The sequence below is a fragment of the Haplochromis burtoni genome, unplaced genomic scaffold, assembly GCF_018398535.1.
Source record: "Haplochromis burtoni strain Fernald_Lab_line unplaced genomic scaffold, NCSU_Asbu1 Contig_156, whole genome shotgun sequence".
NCBI lineage: Eukaryota > Metazoa > Chordata > Actinopteri > Cichliformes > Cichlidae > Haplochromis > Haplochromis burtoni.
Genome location: NW_024582517.1, coordinates 682,007 through 705,227, shown reverse-complemented (window position 1 = coordinate 705,227; position 23,221 = coordinate 682,007). Strand labels below are relative to the sequence as shown.

The following is a 23,221-nucleotide window of genomic DNA, read 5'->3' as shown; positions in this document are numbered from 1 at the left end:
TTAAACCTTTAGTAGATGGCATATAGTCATAGGAATGAACAGAATAAAATATAAAAAGAAAGAACCAAAGTGGGAACAAAATATAATTTAGTCGTAGTAAAAGTTAGTTAGTAAAACAAGTAGATTAATAGTGTTTTTTAAAAACACGAATTTCGTTATTTAAAAAACAAATCACTGAATTTGAAGATAAGATTAGGAGATGTTTTTGTGGAGTTTTGTTTTTGTTTTGTTGTTCTTGTCTATGTAATTTAGCGTTTTATTTTTATTTTCATGCAACAACGTTGTTTGCCGTCCATTAGTCGTCACTTCCGCTCACGCTCTGACTCCAGCTTGCATCATTTCTCGTGTCTTGTCAGCCGGGTTCGGACAGCATGTGAGTACCTGCATTCAAACTTAGTAATGACCTTAATATGAAGGTTTGGTCGCAGCAACACTGCGCTGTACGGCTGTCAGTGTGAGTGAGCGACTGAACGTAATTTTTAATAAACTTTGCGTTTCCTTCAGCTACAAGCTAACTAACTGAAGCGCCGACTTACTAGCTTAACCTTCCAGCTAACAACAAGGAGGCGTCATTTCTCGGATGCGAACTGACTGCTGTGGAAAATTGATTTATCAGATTTAATGTCGGAGGTAGAAATAACATATATCTAGGTTTGACTTCAGGGTTAAACATGATTCCTAAAAAAAAGGGACAGCATGTTTTGCTAAGAAAGTATTGAGCTCTGACAGGTTTTTGGCACATCAAAGAATGAGAGACAGAGTTATTATAATTTTTTAGGTTTTGCATTTAGTTTAAAAATTGGTTTTGCCAGTTTCAGGTTATTGTTTGAAAATGTGCTCGGTTTTAGTCCTTTTAGTTAGGGAAGTCAGTACAGTGTTACAATAAAATACAGAAGTCTGTGAGAGAAGTTAACTCACAGTGTTGCATACCTCCAAAGTCTCAATAAACATGACTCATCAGGCAAATTGTGATTATTATTATTATTATTTTTTTTACTAATCTAACAAATACTAAAACTACTGTAGTTTTGTGTTATTATTTTTGTTAACAATTTTTTTTCTCATGCAGCTTTAGATTTTAGTTTTATTTTTAGTTAAGAACCTTTATCAGAGGAGCGTGAAAGGCATTCATTTAGAAAATATGCTTACAGGTAGTTTCGTTAGGCGTTGGCTCTGTTTAGTTATTTGATCAGAAACTTTTGCGTAGTGGAGTCTAAAAGTTTTTACCTTGAAAGTGAGATTTAATTATTCACTTTTATAAAATAGGCATAACTAGGGATATTTTAATAGGTGATCCTTTATAGTTCTAGTTTGTTAATGCATTAAAAAAAAATTGTGCATGTGATGATCTTGGCAGGAAGTACAAACTATAATTCCTGTTCTGTGAGTGTAACATTTGAGTTTTGTTTGTCCTCACAGACGCAATGGTGGAGCGAGTTCCTGAAAACATTAACTTTCCCTCTGAAGAGGAGAAGATTATAAACTTTTGGAATGAAAAGGACTGCTTCCAGGAATGCCTCAAACAGTCCAAGAACAGACCCAGGTAAATCCAGTTGCAAATTTCCATGTTCGTCTTGTATCTGTATGGGTTTTCTCTAGGTGCTCCCATTTCCTAACGAACAAAACATATTTACACACAAGCTGTGAATAACCTAAGATAATACTGAAATTTGGTTGAAGTGTGTTTAGATTAAGTTAGCTTTTTGCTTGGAATGTGTTGGTTCGGACACTCTCCAGTATAAACGTCTAAAAATCCACCATTTATTATAACTTATTGTAAAACACTTACGAACAGTTCTTTTAAATGTAATAGTCATAGTATAGTCAATATATGACTTACAGCTGCTAACAATCTGTATCTGAGCAGACATAATTTTGTTGTATCGCTTTAATGCTGGGTGTTTTATAAGGATTGGTTTTAAGCGTTCTGGCAGCTGGTAACAGCCAGAGAAAATAGTTGTATTTCCTGATTGTCCAGTTTTATTTCTTACCAGTGTCTGAGTCATGTGAGGTCCATTGGAAAAAACAAGGTAGCTATGAAAAGTGTGTATGGTGTATGGTAGTATAATATCAGAAAGCACAAATACTGTGTTATCATTGCGTCACAGCTATGATGTTCTAGATTCAAACCTGATTATCAGCTGGGCCTTTTCTGTTAGACATTTGCATATTCTTCTTGTATCTGTATGTTTGGGGGTTTTTTTTGTTTGTTTGTTTTTGGAGTCAGCTCCAGCCCCTCATTGACCTTGACTGGATAAGTGGTTAAGAAAATAACCTGTTGTTTACCTCAGGTTAAAACTTGGCTCTCAAAAAAAGTGTAATGAAAGTAAAAGTGAAAGTAAAGTGTTACACTTTCCATTATTCTTTCATAGCTTAGGATCATATCTGTGTTATTTTCATATTCATTCTTTAAATTTGACTTGCAGATCAAATCAGGAAGCTTTTCTCAATCTACACTCTTAACTAAAGTTAAAACATTTATTTTCATCAGCAACTGTGAGAAGGTTATTTATGCTTTAATTACATGGAGACTGGATTACTGTAATTCATTATATATTGAATTGAGCAAAAACACTAATATCACAGTTGTTATTACTGGTGTGTCAAAGTGCAGCTCCTAGACTCCTGACTGGTACCTGGAAGGATGATCATATTTTGCCTGTTTTTAAATCGTTACACTGGCTTTTTGTGAAAATATTATTACTCATATATAAGTGATTGTAAGAAAATGAACCAGGTTATTACCCATGTCGTTCACTTAGATATCTCACTCAGATATCCTGTGTCCCACATTGCTCACTCTAGCGATAAGCAGATTTTAGTAATTACAAATTCCTTATTGTCTCATATTCCTGACCGGAGATTGTCTCATACAGCCCAAGTCTAAAACTCTGGAATTGGGTCATCTACCTACTAATAGTATTTAAATACCAGCTGAAATCATACCTCTTTTTAATAGCTTTCTCAGATTCTGACTTACAGTGTCATTCTCCCTAATGTGTCTCTCTTATTATTTTATGATTTATTATTCTCTAAATATTAAAACTTTGTGCCTTTTCATTTGATTATTTTTATTGGTCTTAAATGATTTGTTTTTCTTTTAAGTATTGATAGATTTATTTGCTGTGTGCTCTATAAATAAATGTATAGCATGTTGCGAGTTTGTTTTACCAGTTAACAAAAATGCTGTTCCACATAGAAGTATTCAAGATTTGCATTTGCTACCTATCTCTCAAACCAGGTACACCTTCTACGATGGACCTCCCTTTGCCACTGGTCTACCCCACTATGGTCACATCTTAGCTGGTACCATCAAGGACATTGTTACTCGCTTTTACCACCAGAGTGGCTTCTATGTGGACCGGCGCTTTGGATGGGACTGTCATGGCCTACCTGTGGTAAGAATTTGCCATAGCTGTCTTTTTAATGTTTCAATTCAATGTTACAATGTGGTCCATTAATATTTAGTATTTGTCAAATCCTGTGTGTTTTATGTAGGAGTATGAGATTGATAAGACTTTGGGGATCAAAGGACCGGAAGATGTGGCCAAAATGGGCATTGCTGAGTACAACAAGCAATGCCGAAGCATTGTAATGAGATACTCCAACGAGTGGGAGGTGAGTCCAGTGTATCTCACTAAGAGCAAAACACAGTTTACACTAAATAGTTGGGCTAGGTTCATGTTGAATGTTGTGGTGAATTCCTTGGCACTTGTAAGCCTGCATAACGAGTGACCTTCTAAAGTAGTTGTAAATATGTGTTACCTCTAAATTCATATCATAAAAATCTATAACAAATCGCCATGCATATATTTACCATGGTAATTTGTTCTTTTCATTTTCACGTGCGTTTGTAATTGTATCTAGGCTTCAGTAAAGCGAATGGGACGATGGATTGACTTCCAAAATGACTACAAGACCCTTTACCCATGGTTCATGGAGACTGTCTGGTATGTATGTAAAAAGGGGAAAAAATGCACGTTTTTATAAAGACTTGTTTTGACTGCAGCAATTGCAAAAACATGGTGTGGGGCTATGGAAGGGTGCTTTTGGATTGGCAATGTGGAAATTTCTGAACACAAATGCAGCCAGTTTATTTCAACAATGAGCAGCAGAATCTACCAAGAGCAGTGCAAATCAATGAAATGCACCTGAAAGAGAATCTGTATAGTCATGGGGACTAAGTAGGGTCTCTGAGGTTTTGGGTAGCTGTTATCTGGCTAAATCTGACAGCTCAGGCAGAACGCAGGATTTATCCTGAGAGGGGGTGCTTTGTCATTAAATAAGACCGACACGCATGATGTGTGTCAGACACACAAACTATTACTTCATGTTAGGTCCTCACTATTCGGGCATTAAGTTGCAAATATATGCTGTACTCCTGAGTTTTTGGTTTCTTTTTCTCTGCATGCTTTGTGACAGTGCAGTTGTTTGTTTTAGCCAACCGAAGTAATCAAACTGATCTGGTTGCACCAGCTTCTGCAAAATCCCAAAATACATTCAGTGAGACTTGACCTTTATGTTGTAGAATTTAAACAATTGCCTGTTGTGTTCTATGTCAGTGTGATCCCACACCAATTCAGTAATGTTGTCTGATATGGTAAATGGATACTTATTATAGTGCTTTTCTACTCCAGTTGAACACTCAAAATATTTTGTTTTTCCATTCTATGTTCTGATTTTTTTTTCTATCCATCTATGCTTTTACTACGTGGGCAGTATGTTTGGGATCATTGTAATGAATGAAAATGAAGCTGTTGCCAATCACATGCTTTACTGGTGGTATTGCATGGTGGTGTGACAGTACTTTGCAGCCTTCATAGTTCAATCAATTTCGACAAGCTCTTCAATGCCACTGGCTGAAATGCAACCCCAAACCATGGCAGAACCTCCACGTGTCTTACAAATCACTGTAGACACTCACTGTTGTACCTGTCTCCTGACCTCCTCCATACATATTGATGAGGAGAAATCTCCAGTTTGGATTCTTCACTCAGTCAGACCTGCTGTCACTGATTTTCAGTCCAGTTCTTGTGCAATTTGGCATACCCCAGGCTTTTCTCTATGTTTCCCTTCCTTAAGAGTAGATTCTTGACAGCTATCCTTCCACTGAGAGCATTTCTGATGAAGCTTCAGTGAAAAGCAGATAGAGGGACAGATGCATCTCTCAGGTTTTCCATAAAATTTTAAGGACACACTTTACAGCATGCTGAGATACACGATTTTTCATCTAAAATTTGCTCTTTCTCAAAGAATCTGAAAGAATTGGTTCTCCTCTAAGTTTGACATAACATAACATTGACAATAACAGACAACTTGCAGGTGTAAGAAACTACGACTAAAAGGCTTTTTGTCAATTTTTAACCAACAAATTATTGAGTTGACCTTGAATACCTTGGTGGATACAATACATAATTTAACAAGTAACTTTACCCCACTCTACACCCCTACAAAGTTTTATCAGAATTCATTCAAAACCTTTTAAGCTTTTGTGTTTAAAGACAAAAGTGCATGCAAACACTATGAGGTGTGGCTCAAGAGATTTGCACGCTATTGAAAATGAAAGTTATTTATGGATATAGAGCCCTCTGCATGTACACTGCAAAAACTCAAAATCTTACCAAGTATATTTGTCTTATTTCTAGTCAAAATATCTCATTACACTTAAAATAAGACAAAATCAGCTACAAAGCAACATTCCAGTAAGCTATATGAACTTGTTTCAAGACAGTGAATCTTGTAACTAGAGAAAAACTAAATAATTTTCACTTGTTTCATTGGCAGATTTCTTTTCACTTATTTCAAGTCAAAATATCTTGTATTAAGTGAAAAAAGCAACATGTTTAGCTTGTGTTAGTCAGTTGTTTTCTTCCTTCAGATGCTCAATGTCAAGATTTCCTCTGTAACATTTAAATAGCCATGTTGAGGGCAGGAAATATGCTCTGTTCTACACATTTAGGTTTGTGAACAGTCAAAACAACATTGTGTTCACATAACATTGTGCACAGCTTTTGTAGTTTATTGCATATTAAGATAAATGTAGAAGAGTGCAGGTCCCAGCTTTATGTCTTTGTATGCAGTGCTTGTGCACTGTTATATATTGTAATACTTGCATCAGAATTCACTCTCTGGTGATAATAGATGATGCATTTGATGCAAAATATATCTATGGATTCCCTGTGAGAAGTGAGGATGAGCATCCCTTTGCACTCATATTGGTTATTAATTAAAGGCTTTAGCAGGAAAATAAGTTTTGAAATTCATCAGTAATACAGCCTGTGGGAGAATATAAAATGGTCTTTAACTTAACCTTCTCTCATTTCTTCTCACCACTGGCCCATGACCTGACTCTTTTCATAAATGCTCTGTCATATTTGATGAATGCTATGTGGGAAATCAGTCTGAACGATTTTTAACTGTTACCAGAGAGATAAAGCTAACAATTTTATGTATTCATATGTGAAACTGTTGCAATTTAACTTACTAGACACAGAATCTTTGAAACTTGTTGCGTTTTGTGGAGTTGATGTTTTCTTCTTTGTTTTAAAATGTTTGTTTTCTTTCTCTCAGGTGGGTTTTTAAACAGCTGTATGACAAGGGTCTGGTGTACCGAGGTGTCAAAGTTATGCCTTTCTCCACTGCCTGCAACACCCCCTTGTCCAACTTTGAGGCCAATCAGAACTACAAGGTTGGCACAGAACATTACCTCTTTACATATTTGCTGGTGTAATGTAACATGGCTATTGTTGCCTCTATTGTAAGTGCAGGTACTGTACTTCTTAAAACAAAGTTAACCTTGTTTCTATGCTTAATGCTTGTCTCCAGGATGTTCAGGACCCCTCGGTGATTGTCAACTTCCCACTGGTTGAGAATGAGGATGTTGCTTTGATTGCCTGGACAACCACACCATGGACACTGCCGAGCAACCTGGCCCTGTGTGTGAACCCAGAATTACTTTATGTCAAGGTCAAAGGTGAGCAAAGAACATAGCACACGTCGTGTGCTGCAAACAGGTACGCTACAAGGGTTGCTGTTTCTTCAAGTCATTGCAGTTATGCACCTCGTTTCTTACAATCAGTGGTTTTACACTTTTTTTAACTCAGCCAATTACTAAATGCTACAGTAAAGAGGAGCAGGTCATGGAGAGATATGAAGAAAATGAGAGAAAATATTATGACAAAAAGCAACACTGTAACAGTAAAAATGTAAACGAGGAATGCAGCAGAAAATAGTTAATCTTGTAAATTGGTAGATCAGTATATTTATTTTACCACTTAATGCATACTTGGTATTATCATTTATTGATAACATGACATATGTGCTGTTAATGATTGATACAGTTGAGTATAAGTGAAAGTGCATTCAAAAATGATTCTGTTTTATGGTGAAGGAGTGAGCGATTTCTCCCTGTGATGAATGCCAATAGATGTTAGTTGCTTTATCAGCAATTTAGCCTAAAACAGACTTGGCTAAGGAGAATTAAGAGTCTAAAGAACAAATGTATTCATTTTTTGTATCGTCTACTGTAGTGTTTCCCAAACTTTGGGAGCCACGGCACATATTTCACAGTAGAGAAATCACATGGCAAACAAAAATGTCACCAAAAGCATATTGATGATTTTTCTCCATGCACCAGGCATAGCGGTTTGTCCCCAGTATACCTTTTTTTGCTTTCTTCTGACCACTACTCTTGCTAGGGCCTTCATCTGGGTTGAAATTTTCTCCAGGACCCAGGTCAGATTGACTACTTTTTCTTTTCAAATATTTATTTATTGCTATTATGCTCAGTGTTATCTCACTTGCAGCATGTCCTCTTCTGTTTACTGGCAGTTGGCAACCTATTTAATTGGAACAACACGTTGTACTGCCCTCTAGCGGAAGAGAATGTAATTGTTCTGCCCATTACTCACGCAGGTCGCTTAGAGTACCAGTCAGGTGAAACCACATAATCTTCCACGGTACACCTGATCATTTCTTGCGGGACAGTGGTTGGGAAACACTGATCTACTGAATGCATATAAATTCCAGTTTCACTGTGACACATTTAGTTTATGGAACTGTCAACTACACAGTCTCATTTTGTGACATTAGCAGTATACGGCATAGCAATTTCAGCATATGTAACCTTCAGCTGAAAATTTCTCTCACTCTTATCATATCGCCATGATAGAATCATGGAACATGGTGATTAAAGGCAGCTAAGGCCAGCTGTGTTTAGTGAAGTTGTTTCGTAATCTAGCCAGGTTAAATAAAGAAAACAAATAACAGCCACCTTTGTGCTGCTGAAAACTCTAGCTTCAGGCTCGACATACCGCTCTAACCCATTAATCTTCCTTTGCAGTGCACCACTCAGGACAACTAGTTTTGTTAAATGATAGTGCTTAAATGCTGATGCCTGAGGCAAAACTTTTCTGACTGAAAATCTTGTTTCCCTTGTGGCTTTAGTGTTTTGGACCACAGTATCAGCTGATAGATGTTTGTTTTCTTTTAATTCAGAAAGAACAAACAAGAACAAATTAGCTGAAGAGGAGTGCTGCCTTTGCAAATTGCACCCGTAGGAAATAATGGACCCGTAATGTGTTGGTGTGACTGGAACTTTGTTTTTATCTTCAAACAAAACACACAGGCAGTAACTTGCATGAACATCAGTTATGATCATGCAGGATTTATCCTTAAGTGAAAATACAATCACCCACCTAAATTGCTCCTTTCAGGTTTAAACAACAGAAGCTTACATAAGAGTGTTTGTGCTAATGGCCAACATGCATTAAAGTAAAGGCATTAAAGTATTTTTGCAATTTTAAGCAATAACTTTTAAACAGAAAACTTTCTCTATAGTCTGCAAAAAAAGAGAGTAAAGCTAGACTACAATTTAATATATTACAGATGTTTTGTTTACTATAGTTAAAAGACACATTTTTAACAACCTTAATCCAGTTTTTATTCTGCTGAACAACAATACTGTACACAAACCCATTTTCCAGTTTCTTAATGAAAACTAATGCAGAAGTCTAATTCAACATTCTTACAATAAATCCTGCTTTCTTGAAGGTCACAGGGGTTGATGGAAGTTTCAGAAAAAGTGTTTGTTTTTGTTTGTCATGATTTAGTTTGCGGTGCTGTTATTTTGTTCAGTCCATTCATTTTAATTAATTGCATGGCTGTTGTATAAAGAGCTACACCAATGAAAGCTAGTTGATGAAACAAAGTAGGCATTTTTTCCCAATTTTTTAAATGCAAAAATACAAAACTTTTGCAATGATTAGAGGGTTAATTAATTATATTTATATAGCCATATATAAATCATTTTACAGCAACATGTTAACATGAAATGCAAATGTATAACTAATAACCTCTGGAAAAAAGAAATCAGCTATTGTTTATTTATGGCATTAACACTTGTTTTTCCTATTTTAATGTATCAAGATGTGTTTTTTGGCTTTAGCTGGTAGGGGTGCGTGTGTGCGAGAGACATTGTGTAGCTCAAACCTGAAAATGTGGCTGAATCTCAAATCAGGCCACTCAAAAAAAGCCTTGTCCTTGTTCAAATATAAAAAAACGATACTCAAGAGAGGTGGCTACTGTTTTTCTGTTACCCTCCTGCTGTAGGTTTTGGTTCCCTATGAGAGAAACTGGTGGGTTTTTAAAAGGATGACCTAGATTCCTTTTACTTTGGCGTAGCGCAGATGATACTGTAGGGGGCAGTGTTGAAGCACAGTCTGTTATCATTACTGCACCGCCTGTGCTGCATGGGAGACCGCCTTGGAATACCAATGAATGTGGTCTTTTTTTTTTATCAGCTCAGTCTCTTTTTATCTCTCCTTGTTCTCTCACTCGATCTTCATCCCAGTTCTTCCTACTCTTTTCTTATCGCTTTCTTTGCTTTCAAATCCACCTGTTTTCGTCCTTCCTTGTGCTTATTCCCTCTCAGTCCGTCTCTTTTAACGTCTGCCTGTTTCCCTCGCTGCTTTTGTCGCTGTTTGAGTTGGGGGCTGTCAGCAGGTCTGAACTGTGCAGTCATTTGTCACACGACTGAGGGGAAGAAACATCTTTTATTGATGCTGCCCTCTTGTCGCTCTTTTTTGTGTCTCAATGTCTCAGGCCATTTGGTTTTTGCCCTCTTCACAAGTGTCATCTTTGCTGTTACTGGGGACTCGTCTTTTTATGTTTCTTACAATCTGTTTTTGGCTGTATGTAGAAGAAGGTTCAGTTCTCCCCCCTCAGTGACGGCTGTATGACAGCTATCATTATTATTATGATGATGATAATGGACCCTATCAGAAACAAGATGTTACATCACTGTTACTATTATTATTCACAAATCGACCTTCAGACATGAATACAGCACAGCTATGAGACGAATAGATCTGAGCCATGTTGGATGAGTTGCTATTTATCATCACCTGAAATTCAGGTCAATAAAGATAAATCCTGCTGCTGTGGCTATTTACATGACAGACTTTGAAAAATCACCAGGATACCCCCCACGCATCACATCATAGAAATCTGCCTTGTCATTCCCCTTTTATTATACATACTGCGAGATTTCAAAACTATATGGAAAAAGGGGAAAATGCAACAGGGACCTGGTTTCATTTTTAGCTATTTATACTATGAGATTGAGCAACTGGAGGACCAGGTTCACTGTCGTATCTTTTTATTATTCATTTATTTTTTCCCCCAGTTCTATTTATCTAATTTATGGGTCTGCTCTGGACTTGCTAAATGTTCAAAGATGGTGTGATGAAGAGCTGAAAACAGCCACGTTTTCATCACAAAAAAAGGAGGGAATGAGTAATGATGGAAAAAAATAAATAACTAGCTGTTGCACACAGTCAAGCGTAAGTTCTTATATCTGTTTATACATACGTACTTATGTACATTTATTATGAATTTTAGCCAAAATTAAAGATTAAGAGGTTTAAGATTAAGCGATCACAGTGTGGAACAGTCAAAAGGCCCCGAGCTGGTGACTGGTGAGGCAGATCGCTGTAATAAGGTCTCAACAGGTCCGTTAAACATACAGGAGCCTGGCCGTGTAGGGCTTTATATGTAATTAAAAAACATTTTTTAAGTGCATTTCTGCATTTCCTGTTTTCCTTTTGGATGCTAATGAAAAAAAGCAAGAACAGAGGTGATGTGTGGCCATCGGCTAATTTGTTAGCAACCTAGCTGCTGTGTTCTGGACTATTGAGAGGACTGAGCAATGAAAGTAAAAAGTCTGTTGCCATAATCTAGTGTGAAAAAATGTAATTGTCTATTATGTGTGTATTAATTCGAAGTTATAGGAGTACATCCCCAATGCTCTAAATGACTGTTAAGTAAAAAATAAAGATGTTTATGTTAATAGTGTTATTACAAGTGAAGAAAATGCACTAGTTACATCCTCAGAAATCTTTGTTGCTGACCAGCAGTGCACGCCTAAAGATATGAAGTTTGCTGTTATAGGTTCTTTGCTTAATGAATGACCATTTGTGATCCATTTCAGATGTAGACAAACTAAAAATTTGTCAGTCAGCTGCCTGAATAACTGTTGAGTCATTGCAAATCTACATCGTTCTATCGCCTGACATTGAAAGTGTTTGTGGTTAAAGTGCGCCTACATTTAACAGTAGCAAATTTATTGGTAAAAGGAGTCTTTGGTTAATGATTTATCTGGATTGATGCTCTCTACAGGTGTGATGGGGAAAAAAGCAAGAAAATTACAAAAAAAACCTAAAAACCAACGTGATTTTCTATTTTGTCTCTTAGATAATACCACACACAAGACCTACATCATGATGGAGGCAAGACTGGGGGCTCTGTTTAAGTCAGAGAGCGAGTACACTATCCTTGACAAGTGAGTACAAAGGCTATATAAGTGAAGAAAAAGATAAAAAGTTCAAAGGATTAAATTTTTAAAAATGTGCACACTTCAGTCTGTTGGCACCAAAGTGCAGCGGTCTGTTGCTGAGCTACTGGGGAAGTAATTTCCCTTAGGTGAATATACTGTACAATACAGTCCTACTTTATTAACAAGAAGTCAGCTAGCAACCAGAGCTGTGAATAAAGGGTACACAAAATACGAGCCAGCAGCTGCTGTTTCTTTTTGTTAGTAGCATTTCTAGATTTGTTCCCTGATTGCTGGCGTCATGACTTACGTTAGTTGCCTTAATTTGCTTTCCAAAATTAAAGCTGTTTCAGCTGACAAATGCTCCTGAAAAGCAATAAAGAGAAACAAACCGCGTTGTGTTATGTAGTTACTGAAGCATTTCTAGATTTTTATTTTTTGTTTTTAGTCTCAATTTAATTGGAAAAAGTTGAAGTGAAAGTCTAGATAGCAATACATGATTGTTTTGGAAATATAGTTGTTATTATATAATTATAGTTATTTATGTAATGTTAACATTTTGTACTTGAAACCCAGCTGCTGCCTTTTTCAACGAGTAAGAAACTTGTATTTAATGTTTCTTGTCAAAGGTTTTTTGTTGAGTTATGACTTTAAAATTTGTAACAGCCAGATTAGGAGAGGTTGTATTTTACCAGCTAAGTGTTGTTCTTTGCAGCAGAAAGGGGAACAATTCCAATTTCTCAGCTCACTGGATGAGTCTGGAGCACAGGGAAAGCACATAGCAGAAAAAAATAAAGCGTAGTGAGATGACGAAAACAAGTGAGTGAATAAAGACTACAGAATTTACTGAAACCTGATGGAGCAAATTTCTAGGCATGATTTATCCCCTCTCATCCTGTATATCAGATAACTGAACCGGTGATGTAAACAAGACAAAAAAAAAGTCCTTCCTCTTCTTCTTCCACAAGGACAAAACCCTTAAACACAGACGCCTTTATTTGAACTATGATTACAGAAACGGTGCATCGGGACTGTCTCAGCTGCCAATATGAACGCAGCCCTTAAATGGAGATCTCACAAAGATCCTGAGGCAATTTCTGTCCTTACCAAGTGAAATCACCTCCCTTTTTAAAAAGAAAAACATTTAACGTCTATCCTTTACTGTGAGATAAGTTATAAAGATTGTATCGTAAAGATGATTTGTCTGAATTTTTTGGTGTGAGTCTGAGAGGTGAAATTCAAGGCTAAGAACGTCCTCAAATTACTCTCCGCTGCTTCTAAGGCTTAAACACCATTACATAAAGCTACTGCTCACAGTTCTAGCTCAAGGTGACTGAGATAAGTCCATCAACATGTTGTTCTGCTCCTTTCTTCTCATTTATTTTGTGCGAGCTCAACAGTTGGAGGGACACTGTTTAGAAAGATTTTGGTGCGGAAAAACAAACTGGTGTCTGGATTTAAAAAGTGGAATCAATATGAGGAAACGTCTTTTGTCCTGTGAAGCTGTGATGGTACAGCGTTTCTGCTGGTTTGTGTCTGCAGTAATTATGAATTAAAGTTATTGTAGGAAGGTTTCAAGTGTTTTATTTGCTTTTTAGATTTCCTGGTAAGACACTGAAAGGGAAAAAATACAAGCCTCTTTTCCAGTACTTTGCAAAGGTTAGTACAGTTTTTCTTCCTGGTTGTTTCACAGTTATGTCTAATGTTTTTCAGAAACTAAACAGTATGCCTGTCTTTAATTAACACAGCACAGTGACACCTCTATTTACACCTAAATGCATCCATGAGTTTGTATTGTTGCTGTACTACTCACCCTGTCCTCACCCTTCATCTAATATCTTGTCATTTTTTAAATTCAGTGTTCAGAGAAAGGAGCTTTCCAGGTTTTGACAGATAACTATGTCAAAGAGGAAGAGGGCACAGGAGTGGTCCACCAGGCACCTTATTTTGGAGCTGTAAGTAGGATCTTTTCTAAAATCATGCAACTGTGACAACATGCAATGCTCATTACATAAGGGGGAGCTGCAAAAAGTAAAATTAAATGTTAAAGAAGTGTTGCTCTTGGTTTTGTAGTAATCATAAAAAGCAGAAAAATTAAAGGTTCAACTGATGAGTTACTTCATAGATTCTTGGGATGCTATTTTAAACAATTATCTTATGAGCATCAACATCTTATGTGGATTTATTGGGTGTTTTTATCTGATGTAGGATGCTGTGTTTCTTGCCTGATAATTTAAATTCTTTTAATTAAATGTATGCATTTAAGATGAGATGAAATGAGCACACACATTTTCAAATTCATTTCAAGTTGAGGTATATTGTTGTCGAGGAGTGTTTGTTTTGAGTGCTATGGTATCAGTGTATTGAGTCCCATGCAGTAGTGCTATCAGATGTATTGGGTCATTGCTAATAGGTTAGATGGCCTTGCCAAGGGTAGACAAGTGCCCCAGTGGCTATAGCCAGCTTGGAATACCAACCAACTGTCTTAGCTTTCTGTACAGCAATCTCTGAACTGTTAACAACACCCTTGTAGTTAGCATCTCATTTAAATTTGCATTTAATTTTTTAATTTACTTAGTTGTCACAATAATTTTGATTTTCAAAAAAAATGAAAAAGATCTTCTTCAGTTAATAATACCATATCAAAAACAAGCACATTAGCTCTGAAGTTGTACAGTAAAAGGGAAAGAACTGTCAATTTACGTTCTTCAAATTGTGTTGTATGACTAGATGTGAAATGACCATGTGACACATCTGTCTTGGGTTTTGACAGGGTGTTTGAATACAAATTACATCTGCAGCCGGACAGTGCTCAGATCTTTCATGCATAGCTGTCACATACCAGCAGTGCTTGTTTCAACACTGCAAAAAAGTATCCAGCTCAACAAGGAATTTAATATGGAGTCATAACATATCTTTACACTGTCGAAACTGGGTTCACTTTTGGTTGCACCTATATGCAGTAATGGAATTGTAAAATGAGCTTAAGATGAAATGATCAACATTAAGATTGTGTACTCTAATTTATTTCATTTACATTCTCATTACATGTGACTTTGTTATAAGTGGATATTTGTGACACACAGAGAGAGATTAGATGGATGGATGGAAGCATAGATAGATGGATACTTTAGATGATCCCACAAGGGAAATTATTTTGTTACAGCAGCAGGATAAATAACAAAAACAGTACAGTCTACAATAAATAAATAACAGAGTTAACTTAAAAGTGCCACAGGCACTGCATAAGGGCCTTATACTAGGCAATGCAAAAGTTTATATATACAGCGAAAAAAAACAAAAGTAAAACTGTAGTTGACATTGTGCAAGAGGGTAGTGCAAATTGTATTTGTAAAATAATAAATAATATGTATACTATAAATCTAAGAAAAACAGCCGTGAAAAGGTATAATACAGAAGACTGTATTGATAATAAAGATGCCAGACAAACCCATCTCTAAACTGTAATATGATCTCTCTGTAGGATGATTATAGGGTGTGCACTGAATACAACATCATCCAGAAGGACCAGGCTCCTATCTGCCCTGTGGACGCCTCGGGCTGCTTCACTTCAGAGGTCACTGACTTTGTGGGACAGTATGTCAAAGTGAGTGACACTTCATGCATTTACATGCAGATTAGGTTAGCAAACATTGCATGTATTCTACCCACAATAGGAGCCGCTGATATGATACACATGATAAATATTTAAACATTATTGATAGCTGGATTAATTCAGTGTTTCATTTTCTGCCTTATCAGTTCACACTCCTCAACTGTTCTCCATTTCCTCCATTTGTATCTTGGAAATGCATCTTTTCTTAATAGATTTTCTCTTTCTAAAAGATTTCATGATATGTGCCAAATTTCTGTTGTTAGTCCTCTTTAGAAATATGCTTTAGATATATTCTCTTTAGCTATACTTGCAATAAAATGTTTTACCTTTAACTAATTCTTAACTCAAACTGTCTAAATGTGAAGTTGAGGGAATCTGTGTCAGAGCAGTCTTCTGGAAAAACTTGCTGCCAAAGCACATTGTCATTTACCAGCGCACTGGATAGCCTCTTCAAGTCTGTCACACCCAACTAGAGTCCTAAGAGAATAATGAGTTAAAAAGAGCATTCATATATGATCTCATCACTATTTCACATCCTGGTGCAAAGGCCAGGGAGTGACCTGCCTGGCCACTAACAATACAGCGTTAGCTAATAAAGAGTGTGCAGCCACAGTTCTCCGAAAGTCAGTCATAATCCACTTTTGAAATGTGTTAAAGTGTAGCGTGAGTTTCAAGGGTGTCTGAGACATTCTTTATTACTGCATAAAAACTCAGAGACAGTCTAGGGGACTGTCAGTCGCAATATTTGCTACACAAGAAGCCAAAAGAGCAGCCACTCTTCTGTAAATTGAAAAACAAAGCTGGTATCTTACACAACATGAGAGCTGCATCTTACAGCCAGAAAAGTCTGCAAGTTAGCAGTGCCAGCAGAGCGAGAGTTCAAAGTCCGTCACCTTCCCGGTGCCGTGGAGCTTCTTATGACAGCCGGGGACGCTCGGGTTATCATGGAACTGCCATCGAGGTGGGCACAGAGATACATCAGCACCATGCCAATGAGAAAGAGGAAATGCAGGAACTCAATGTCAAGTTCGCAGGATACATTCAGAAAGTTCAGGCACTCGAACAGAGAAATGCTTCTCTTCAAGCTGAGCTAACTGCCCTGCAGAGCCGCTATAAGGGAGGCCCCACGGGCATCGGAGAAGAATACGAGCTCAAATTTAAAGAGGTGCGAGAGCTAATTGAGGTCCTGACTAATGAGAAGGGAGCAGCTGATATTGAACGTGGCTACATCGAAGAAGAAGTAGAAGTTTGGAGACTTAAGCTGGAGGAGGAGCTGGCACTTAAAGAAGAAGCAGAAATGATTCTGAAGGAGTTTCATCAAGATGTTGACAATGCCACGCTGCAGAAGGCTGAGCTGGAGAAGCGCATAGAACAACTGGTGGCCGAAATAGAGTTTCTCAAGAAGCTGCATGATGAAGAAGTGGCTGACCTCATGAAGCAGATTGAGGACTCAAAAATTAGTGCTGAGATGGATGGCGATCGCCCTGATCTGGCTGCTTATTTGCGTAACATGCGTGCAGAGATAGAAGCTGTTGCTGCTCGCAATGTCCAAGAAGCAGAGAAGTGGTACAAGACCAAGTTTGACAATCTCAAGGACCATGCTGGCAAACATGAAGAACAGATGAAAACCATGAAAGAGGAGATCACCACCTTCCACAACCAGGTGACAGATCTTCAGAATCAGATTGATGGTCTGAGGGCTCGCAATGCCGCCCTGGAGCAGCAGCTGGAGGACATGGAGATCTCCCACATGGATAAGGTGGGGAACCTAGACAGCGTCATCGCTCAGTTGGAGTCTCAGCTCTGTGATACCAAACTGGAGATGACCAAGTATCTCCAAGACTACCAGGAACTGCTGCACATTAAGCTCAAGCTGGATGCAGAGATTGCAACCTACAGGAAGCTGCTGGAAGGAGAAGAGGAGAGGCTGGGAATTCCCAAAGATGTCTAATTACATGGGAGAGGATCAGCGGCGAGTTTAAAGAATGGTCACAAAGAGGATCCGCAGAGTATCATGGAGTTTCAAGATCAGTTCACTCTATTTCTTACCCTTCTTCTTTCTGCAGGCTTTTTAAAAATGTGTTTTTCTGAGCACAGATGCCAACACTTCTCCTGACACTTTGCCTAGACATGACTCCGCTAATCAGGTGTTATAAATTTTGGGTACATATTTTTTGATATGAACTCTGCCTGCATCATATAAGGAAGAGTTTTGATCTATTCTTGTAATCTTATATGTATGCTTATGTAGTTTTGGATTTCCCCTAACAGTTTATTGAGATATAAGACCCAGCCCTTTCCTACTCCTTATTTGTCTGTGATCATATTCTCCTTATGTATTCTCAAAATGATCTTCATTCCTATTCATTGCCTTCCTATAACTCTTGAATGTTTGGGGGTTTTTTTTGGAGTCCTCATTTCTCCTCGTTGCTTTCCTTTGCTCATGCTTATGCAGTACCCCTGCTAAATTTATCTTCTGTCTTTTCCCAGAAAAGACAGTTGTACCTTCTCTGTTATCACTTCCCTTTGCTACAGTTTGTCACTTTCTGCCATCATTGTCTCTCTTTATGAAAGTTTTGGACCCGTCTGTCTTCTAGATGAAACACTCAACTCAAGCAAAGCAATATATAATCGTAGTATTGTGACTGATCTTTACAGCAACTCCAGTTAATTCTGAATGTTTTGACAAAACTGTTGACCATTCACACTAATGTTGACCAATTTAATAAAGATTTAAGTGTGTGCATACAAAATATTAGTAATGAATGTTCTTTAACATGTTGTCATTTCCTAATTTGTCTTTTCCTACAAATAATAAATTGAGTAGACAAACAAATGCCCATTTAATACATAGCAAACCTAATCCCTCACGCAATCTTTCCCTGATAAAATAGCATTCATAAAAAAAGGATAAATTGTTTTTCATAGCAATTCAAAAATATAAACACTACAAAGAGTGTTTCTGATTATTTGCCACATTCAAGTTCTTATCAAAGTCCTAATAGGAAGACTGAGTCTTTTTTTTAATGCATAATTTGCTTTTCTTCTTTTAGTGGATAGGTTTCACATGATTTTTGTTATTCAGAGCATAAAATTTGGTCTGTTTGTTTGGAGGTGTCAGGGCAGGGTCGGGTTAGGACCGTTATCTTGCACTTAAGAAAACCCAGATTTTTACTATGATTTACTACAAATTCAAACGATGCAGAAATAGATTTGGCTCATGTGGTGTTTCTTTAGAAATAATGTTCTCACAGTCCTCCTTCATCATTTATAGCAACCTCTCTATAAAGGTGATAAAATGCAGCATCTGACCAAGTCAAGCCCACTGAATTTGGATTCTTTTTGCTATTTTCTATTCTTCATTATCCTGTAAATAAACTGTAAATACTGTGGGTGTCACAACGGGACTAACTTTTATGCAAATCTAAACTTTCACCCTATATTATTTTCATCTGTGCAAACTGGGTTTGGTTGTGTAGCTGGGGTAAGTAAGATGCACAAACAGAAAATAAATGAGCGTTTTGGAACCTCAAATCAGATGCAGATTAATTACAAAGAAATCACAAGCATGTGAGTAATTTTATAACATTAAGTCTTATTTATGTTGAATTGGCCAGGTGGTGAAATTATTTCATTCTCTCAGTGCCAATTTTCCTGTGCACATCACAGGTGTATCTTCATGCTTTAATGAGCATGGGTCAGGACACAACAAAATTTATCCCTGGGTGAAAGAGGGGTGGGAGGCTGGCATGGGAACTCTCTGCAAAGAGGTCACGGCCACCTGCCAAGCACTTGCTGAAAAGTCGTATCTATGAGCATCTTGTGAATTGCACTTGGCTAGAGAGACATAAAATATGGGATGATAAGACCCCATATTAGACTGTTTGCCATAAACACTGAGCTCCATTTTTCATAGTTGTATGGGTAGACTGGCCTTGGTTGCAAAATTACCTTGGATTTTCTGCAAGAAAAGTCATACTCATATTGAAGTTTCCAGAGAATTCCTCTGATCAAGGTCTATTCACCAAGTATGAAAGGTATGGTAGCCCTGAAGTGTACTGAAAATCTTCTAAGAAATAAAATGTAAAAACTGAAAGTTGCTCAGTAAACATCCCATAATAACATGCTATTAGGATATGTGAAATATGTTAGGTAGAGACAGTTATTATTGATATAATACTATGGAGCATAATATAATGTAGCGCTGCAGATATCAGTTATTTCAGTAATAGAGTATTCAATCGATTATTTCTTCAATTTGTCGAGTAATTGGAGAAAAACGTATTTTTGTTTTCAAGTTACTCGATGAATTACTGCAGCCTTAATTGATAGAACTAAACTTTAAATTATTTCACTATTGTCCACTGTATGGTGACCTTGACAGTATAAAAAATGGACGCAACTGTCACCTGTCGGTTTGTGAAGTCCAGCTTCGAAGCTGCAGTCATCTTCTTGGTAGCAAACAGTAGATGTGAAGAGGAGGGGAAGAGACTGAAACTGCATGCTCAGTGCATCTCCATTAGCCAGTGAGTGGCTCTCATTAGCCAATGAATGCACAGCTTCATAACACAGATAATCCTCCAGTTTGCTGCCAGATATGACCAAGATTTACAAAATTGACTTAATTTTTTTATTCACTATAATCCAAAATGAGTGACTGAGCCCTTAAGGTCAAGAGGAAAGTGTTTACAGAGGCCAGGATAGACAGCTGTTTTCTCGTATACACGTATAGGACGAGAAGTTTTGCTGCAACCTCCCATCTGGTGGTCATAGATTGATACAAGGCTTTAAGGCTTTTCCACGGTGACATCATTTGTCTTGCCCAGAAGCTAAGTCTGTCTTTTATACTCTCTGTGGTCTGTAATAAGGACTCGATTTAATTCTGTCAATTTATACAGTGCATAAAATGACATTGTGCCACTTATTTTTTACTATTAAATGTTTAACAGTGCTGAGATATTGTATTTATGTAATATTTATTTATTGTGAAAAAAAAAGTGCTGCAGGTTTTTTTAAAAAGACGATATGACACAAATAGCGTACTTAAAAACACAAAACGTTCACTGCAGTTTTCATTCAACTAGATACAACTATTGCATGATCTGAAGTGTGTTTACTGTTAGATGCTTATTCATTAATTGATTAATTCATTTTTGTGCGTAGGTGCAAAGAGCAAACCTTACAGTGGATTTTATAAAAGTTAACTTTGAAATGAGCTGAAGAGCACTGGCAGATCTCCATGGATTTTTTAACTTCTCACCTTGCAGCCGTGATGTACAGATGTACTACTCCAGACTCTTTCAGTACGCTGTGACATGACAGTTGGCTGTAGTTTAAAGTGTAAATGCGCACATCTGTCCATGCCTAGCCAGCTGAAATCTTTGACCCTATATGACATTGACATGTGGCTCTTCAGCCCTATTCTGTGCTATAAAGCATTCTCTAAACAATGTCTCATGTTTGGTGGTTCTGTTACAGGATGCTGACAAAAATATCATCAAGTGGCTGAAGGAGAACAGTCGCCTCGTCAATGCCAGCTCCTACAAACATAATTACCCCTTCTGCTGGAGGTGAGACATGTACAGAATTCAAACTGAAAAGCTAATGTTACCTCCAGAATCCTTTTCTGTGTCACTCAAATTAACAGCTTAAATTTTTGCCTTTCACCACGGGGCTTTTAAAGCACCAGTTGAAGAAAAACTCAAACTTCTGGACACAGGAGTATTTTGTCACAGATGTTAAGCCTGACTCAATGAAATATTTTCTCTTTGAGTGCCATTGGCCTTATTTTGTTGTAGAATGTGTGAAGTTAAATGTTTAGTATGCAGGAAAGGGGTGTTCATACAGAGGCTTGAGTGTATTCACTGTAACATTGGCTTTGTTGTGCTCTGTGCAAGTCCAACATCACGTGCAAACCATCAGGCATATGTAGAAACACACAGCTGTCTGTGGGTTTTTGTTTTTTTGAATTGACTAAGGCTACGTTCACACTGCAGGCGAAAGCGCATCAAATCCGATTTTTTTTTTTTTAACCCTATGCGACCCATATCCGATCATGGTATGACAGTGTGAACGGCACAAATCCGATATTTTCAAATCCGAAAATATCAGACAAAAAAAAATCTGATTTGATCAAAAAATCGGAATTGAGCATTAAGACCTGCAGTGTGAACGTAGCCTTTGTGACTTTCTGACTTTGAGCAGCTGCCCTGCGACCTGAGCAAGATTAATTAACCTTTGCAAATATGAAGAGATATTTTCTCTAAGTCTTTAGAAGACACAAGTTTGTAGAGATCAAAGTAACTATTGGATGAACTATTCGCTGCCTAAAAGGTAAAACTTGTGCTTTGGTGGTTTTCTGAGCTAGAGGATGAGATCCATGTGGTATGTGCCATAACCTTTGAGCTATCAGGTCACCCAAAGAAATCCAATAATAAATACAGCAGATTATTGTAAAGAAAATGGATAACGAAATACCAAGTAAACCTGTATTTTACAGAAGATTTTTTTAAATATATATTTTTAAGTAATAATAATAATAATTTTAAAAATATTGATAAATTGTTTTTACATTTTATGGCTTGACAGTAAATATAAATAAGATCAATATATTATCTGTATTGTACAGGATCCTTTTGTTTGATTTAAGACCCTGAAACGGCTTTATGTCTCAACTTCAAAATAAAAATACACTTTCGAGTATAAGTAAAGTTTTCGTTTTAACCTTTGTGCGGTGTTTTGGTCTTTCATTTACAGTATTTACCAAAAGGAAAATTATGCGATTTATTTAATTTATACAGCACCAAAACACAACAACAGTCGCCTCAAGGCGCTTTATATTGTAAGGTAGACTCTACAATAATGCATACATGCATATGTTATTTGTTACTTTGTTCTTTTTTTTGTCCAAACACTGTCACTGTCAAGCACTCGCACAAGTACAAAAAATGAACACCACACAAGGTTAGTTTATGTGGTATGCCTCTTTGATCCTTTTTTTTTTCTTTCTTTTTTTTTTTTTTAAATCTGCTGTTGTTTTTTCAGATCTGACACACCACTCATCTACAAAGCCGTCCCCAGCTGGTTTGTCCGAGTGGAGCACATGGTGGAGAATCTACTGGACAACAATGGAAAATGCTATTGGTAACTTTTTTTCTGAAAAAATGATAACTGGCTTGGAGGCAGTGAAGTGGCAGCTGCGAGCATCTTGCCAAACAAGTGTTCTTAAAAACCATGCCAGACAGCAGATAGAGTCCCAAAACAATTACAGCCCTCCTCTGCACTACTAAATCAAGTTATTGGACTGTCTCTGCAGAGCAGCTATCACTGGGTATAGTAGTTTTGAATGGCAAAGAATTAGATTTTAAATAGAAGTTGTTTTGATTGTGGTTTTTTTCTATATCTGACATGGCGTTAAACTTTTTCTCAAGGAATTTTTAACAAGAGTCAACAGGGACTGGTGGTTTCTGTAAAACATTAGCATGATGCTAATTGCAGTGGCAGAACATGGAGAAAACGTAGGCATCAGCATGATGGCTTTGCTAAGTAGTATTACCCCTGGTGCTCCCAATGCTCTTTTCTGAGCCACAGTAGCTGCCTCCAGTAATGGGACTGTCAAACTGAGATGAATGACTAGCCGCTAGGAAGGTGAAGACGCCCAGACACACACATATAGAGAAGCTGAGACAAACGCACACACTACTTTAAAGGCTACGATCCTTATCTAAGAGGTACTAGTGTTGCAGGTTTTTTAGGAACATCTAGCTAAAGGTTAT

General features: G+C 37.3%; 2 protein-coding genes across 2 annotated transcripts in view; both read left to right on the top strand.

Annotated features, from left to right (window-relative positions):
* Positions 1–282: 282 nt before the first annotated feature.
* Positions 283–23,221, top strand: part of iars1 (isoleucyl-tRNA synthetase 1) — a 56,217-nt gene continuing 33,278 nt past the window's right edge. Inside the window, exons 1-13 of the mRNA XM_005932283.3 lie at positions 283–373; positions 1,420–1,543; positions 3,242–3,398; positions 3,499–3,618; positions 3,868–3,950; positions 6,571–6,688; positions 6,826–6,973; positions 11,752–11,839; positions 13,429–13,489; positions 13,690–13,785; positions 15,315–15,437; positions 20,925–21,016; positions 22,491–22,589. Of these exons, the coding sequence (XP_005932345.2) occupies positions 1,425–1,543; positions 3,242–3,398; positions 3,499–3,618; positions 3,868–3,950; positions 6,571–6,688; positions 6,826–6,973; positions 11,752–11,839; positions 13,429–13,489; positions 13,690–13,785; positions 15,315–15,437; positions 20,925–21,016; positions 22,491–22,589 (1,304 nt within the window). The 5' untranslated portion in view covers positions 283–373; positions 1,420–1,424. The remainder of the gene's footprint in view (positions 374–1,419; positions 1,544–3,241; positions 3,399–3,498; positions 3,619–3,867; positions 3,951–6,570; positions 6,689–6,825; positions 6,974–11,751; positions 11,840–13,428; positions 13,490–13,689; positions 13,786–15,314; positions 15,438–20,924; positions 21,017–22,490; positions 22,590–23,221) is intronic.
* On the top strand, positions 15,444–17,891 carry LOC102314385 (vimentin-like). The gene has a single exon (XM_042224924.1). It carries the CDS (start codon positions 16,264–16,266, stop codon positions 17,395–17,397), a length of 1,134 nt encoding a protein of 377 aa, XP_042080858.1. The 5' UTR covers positions 15,444–16,263; the 3' UTR covers positions 17,398–17,891.

Coding starts and splice junctions, on each gene's coding strand:
- LOC102314385 (XM_042224924.1), top strand. CDS start 16,264: ATGAGAGCTGCATCTTACAGCCAGAAAAGTCTGCAAGTTAGCAGTGCC.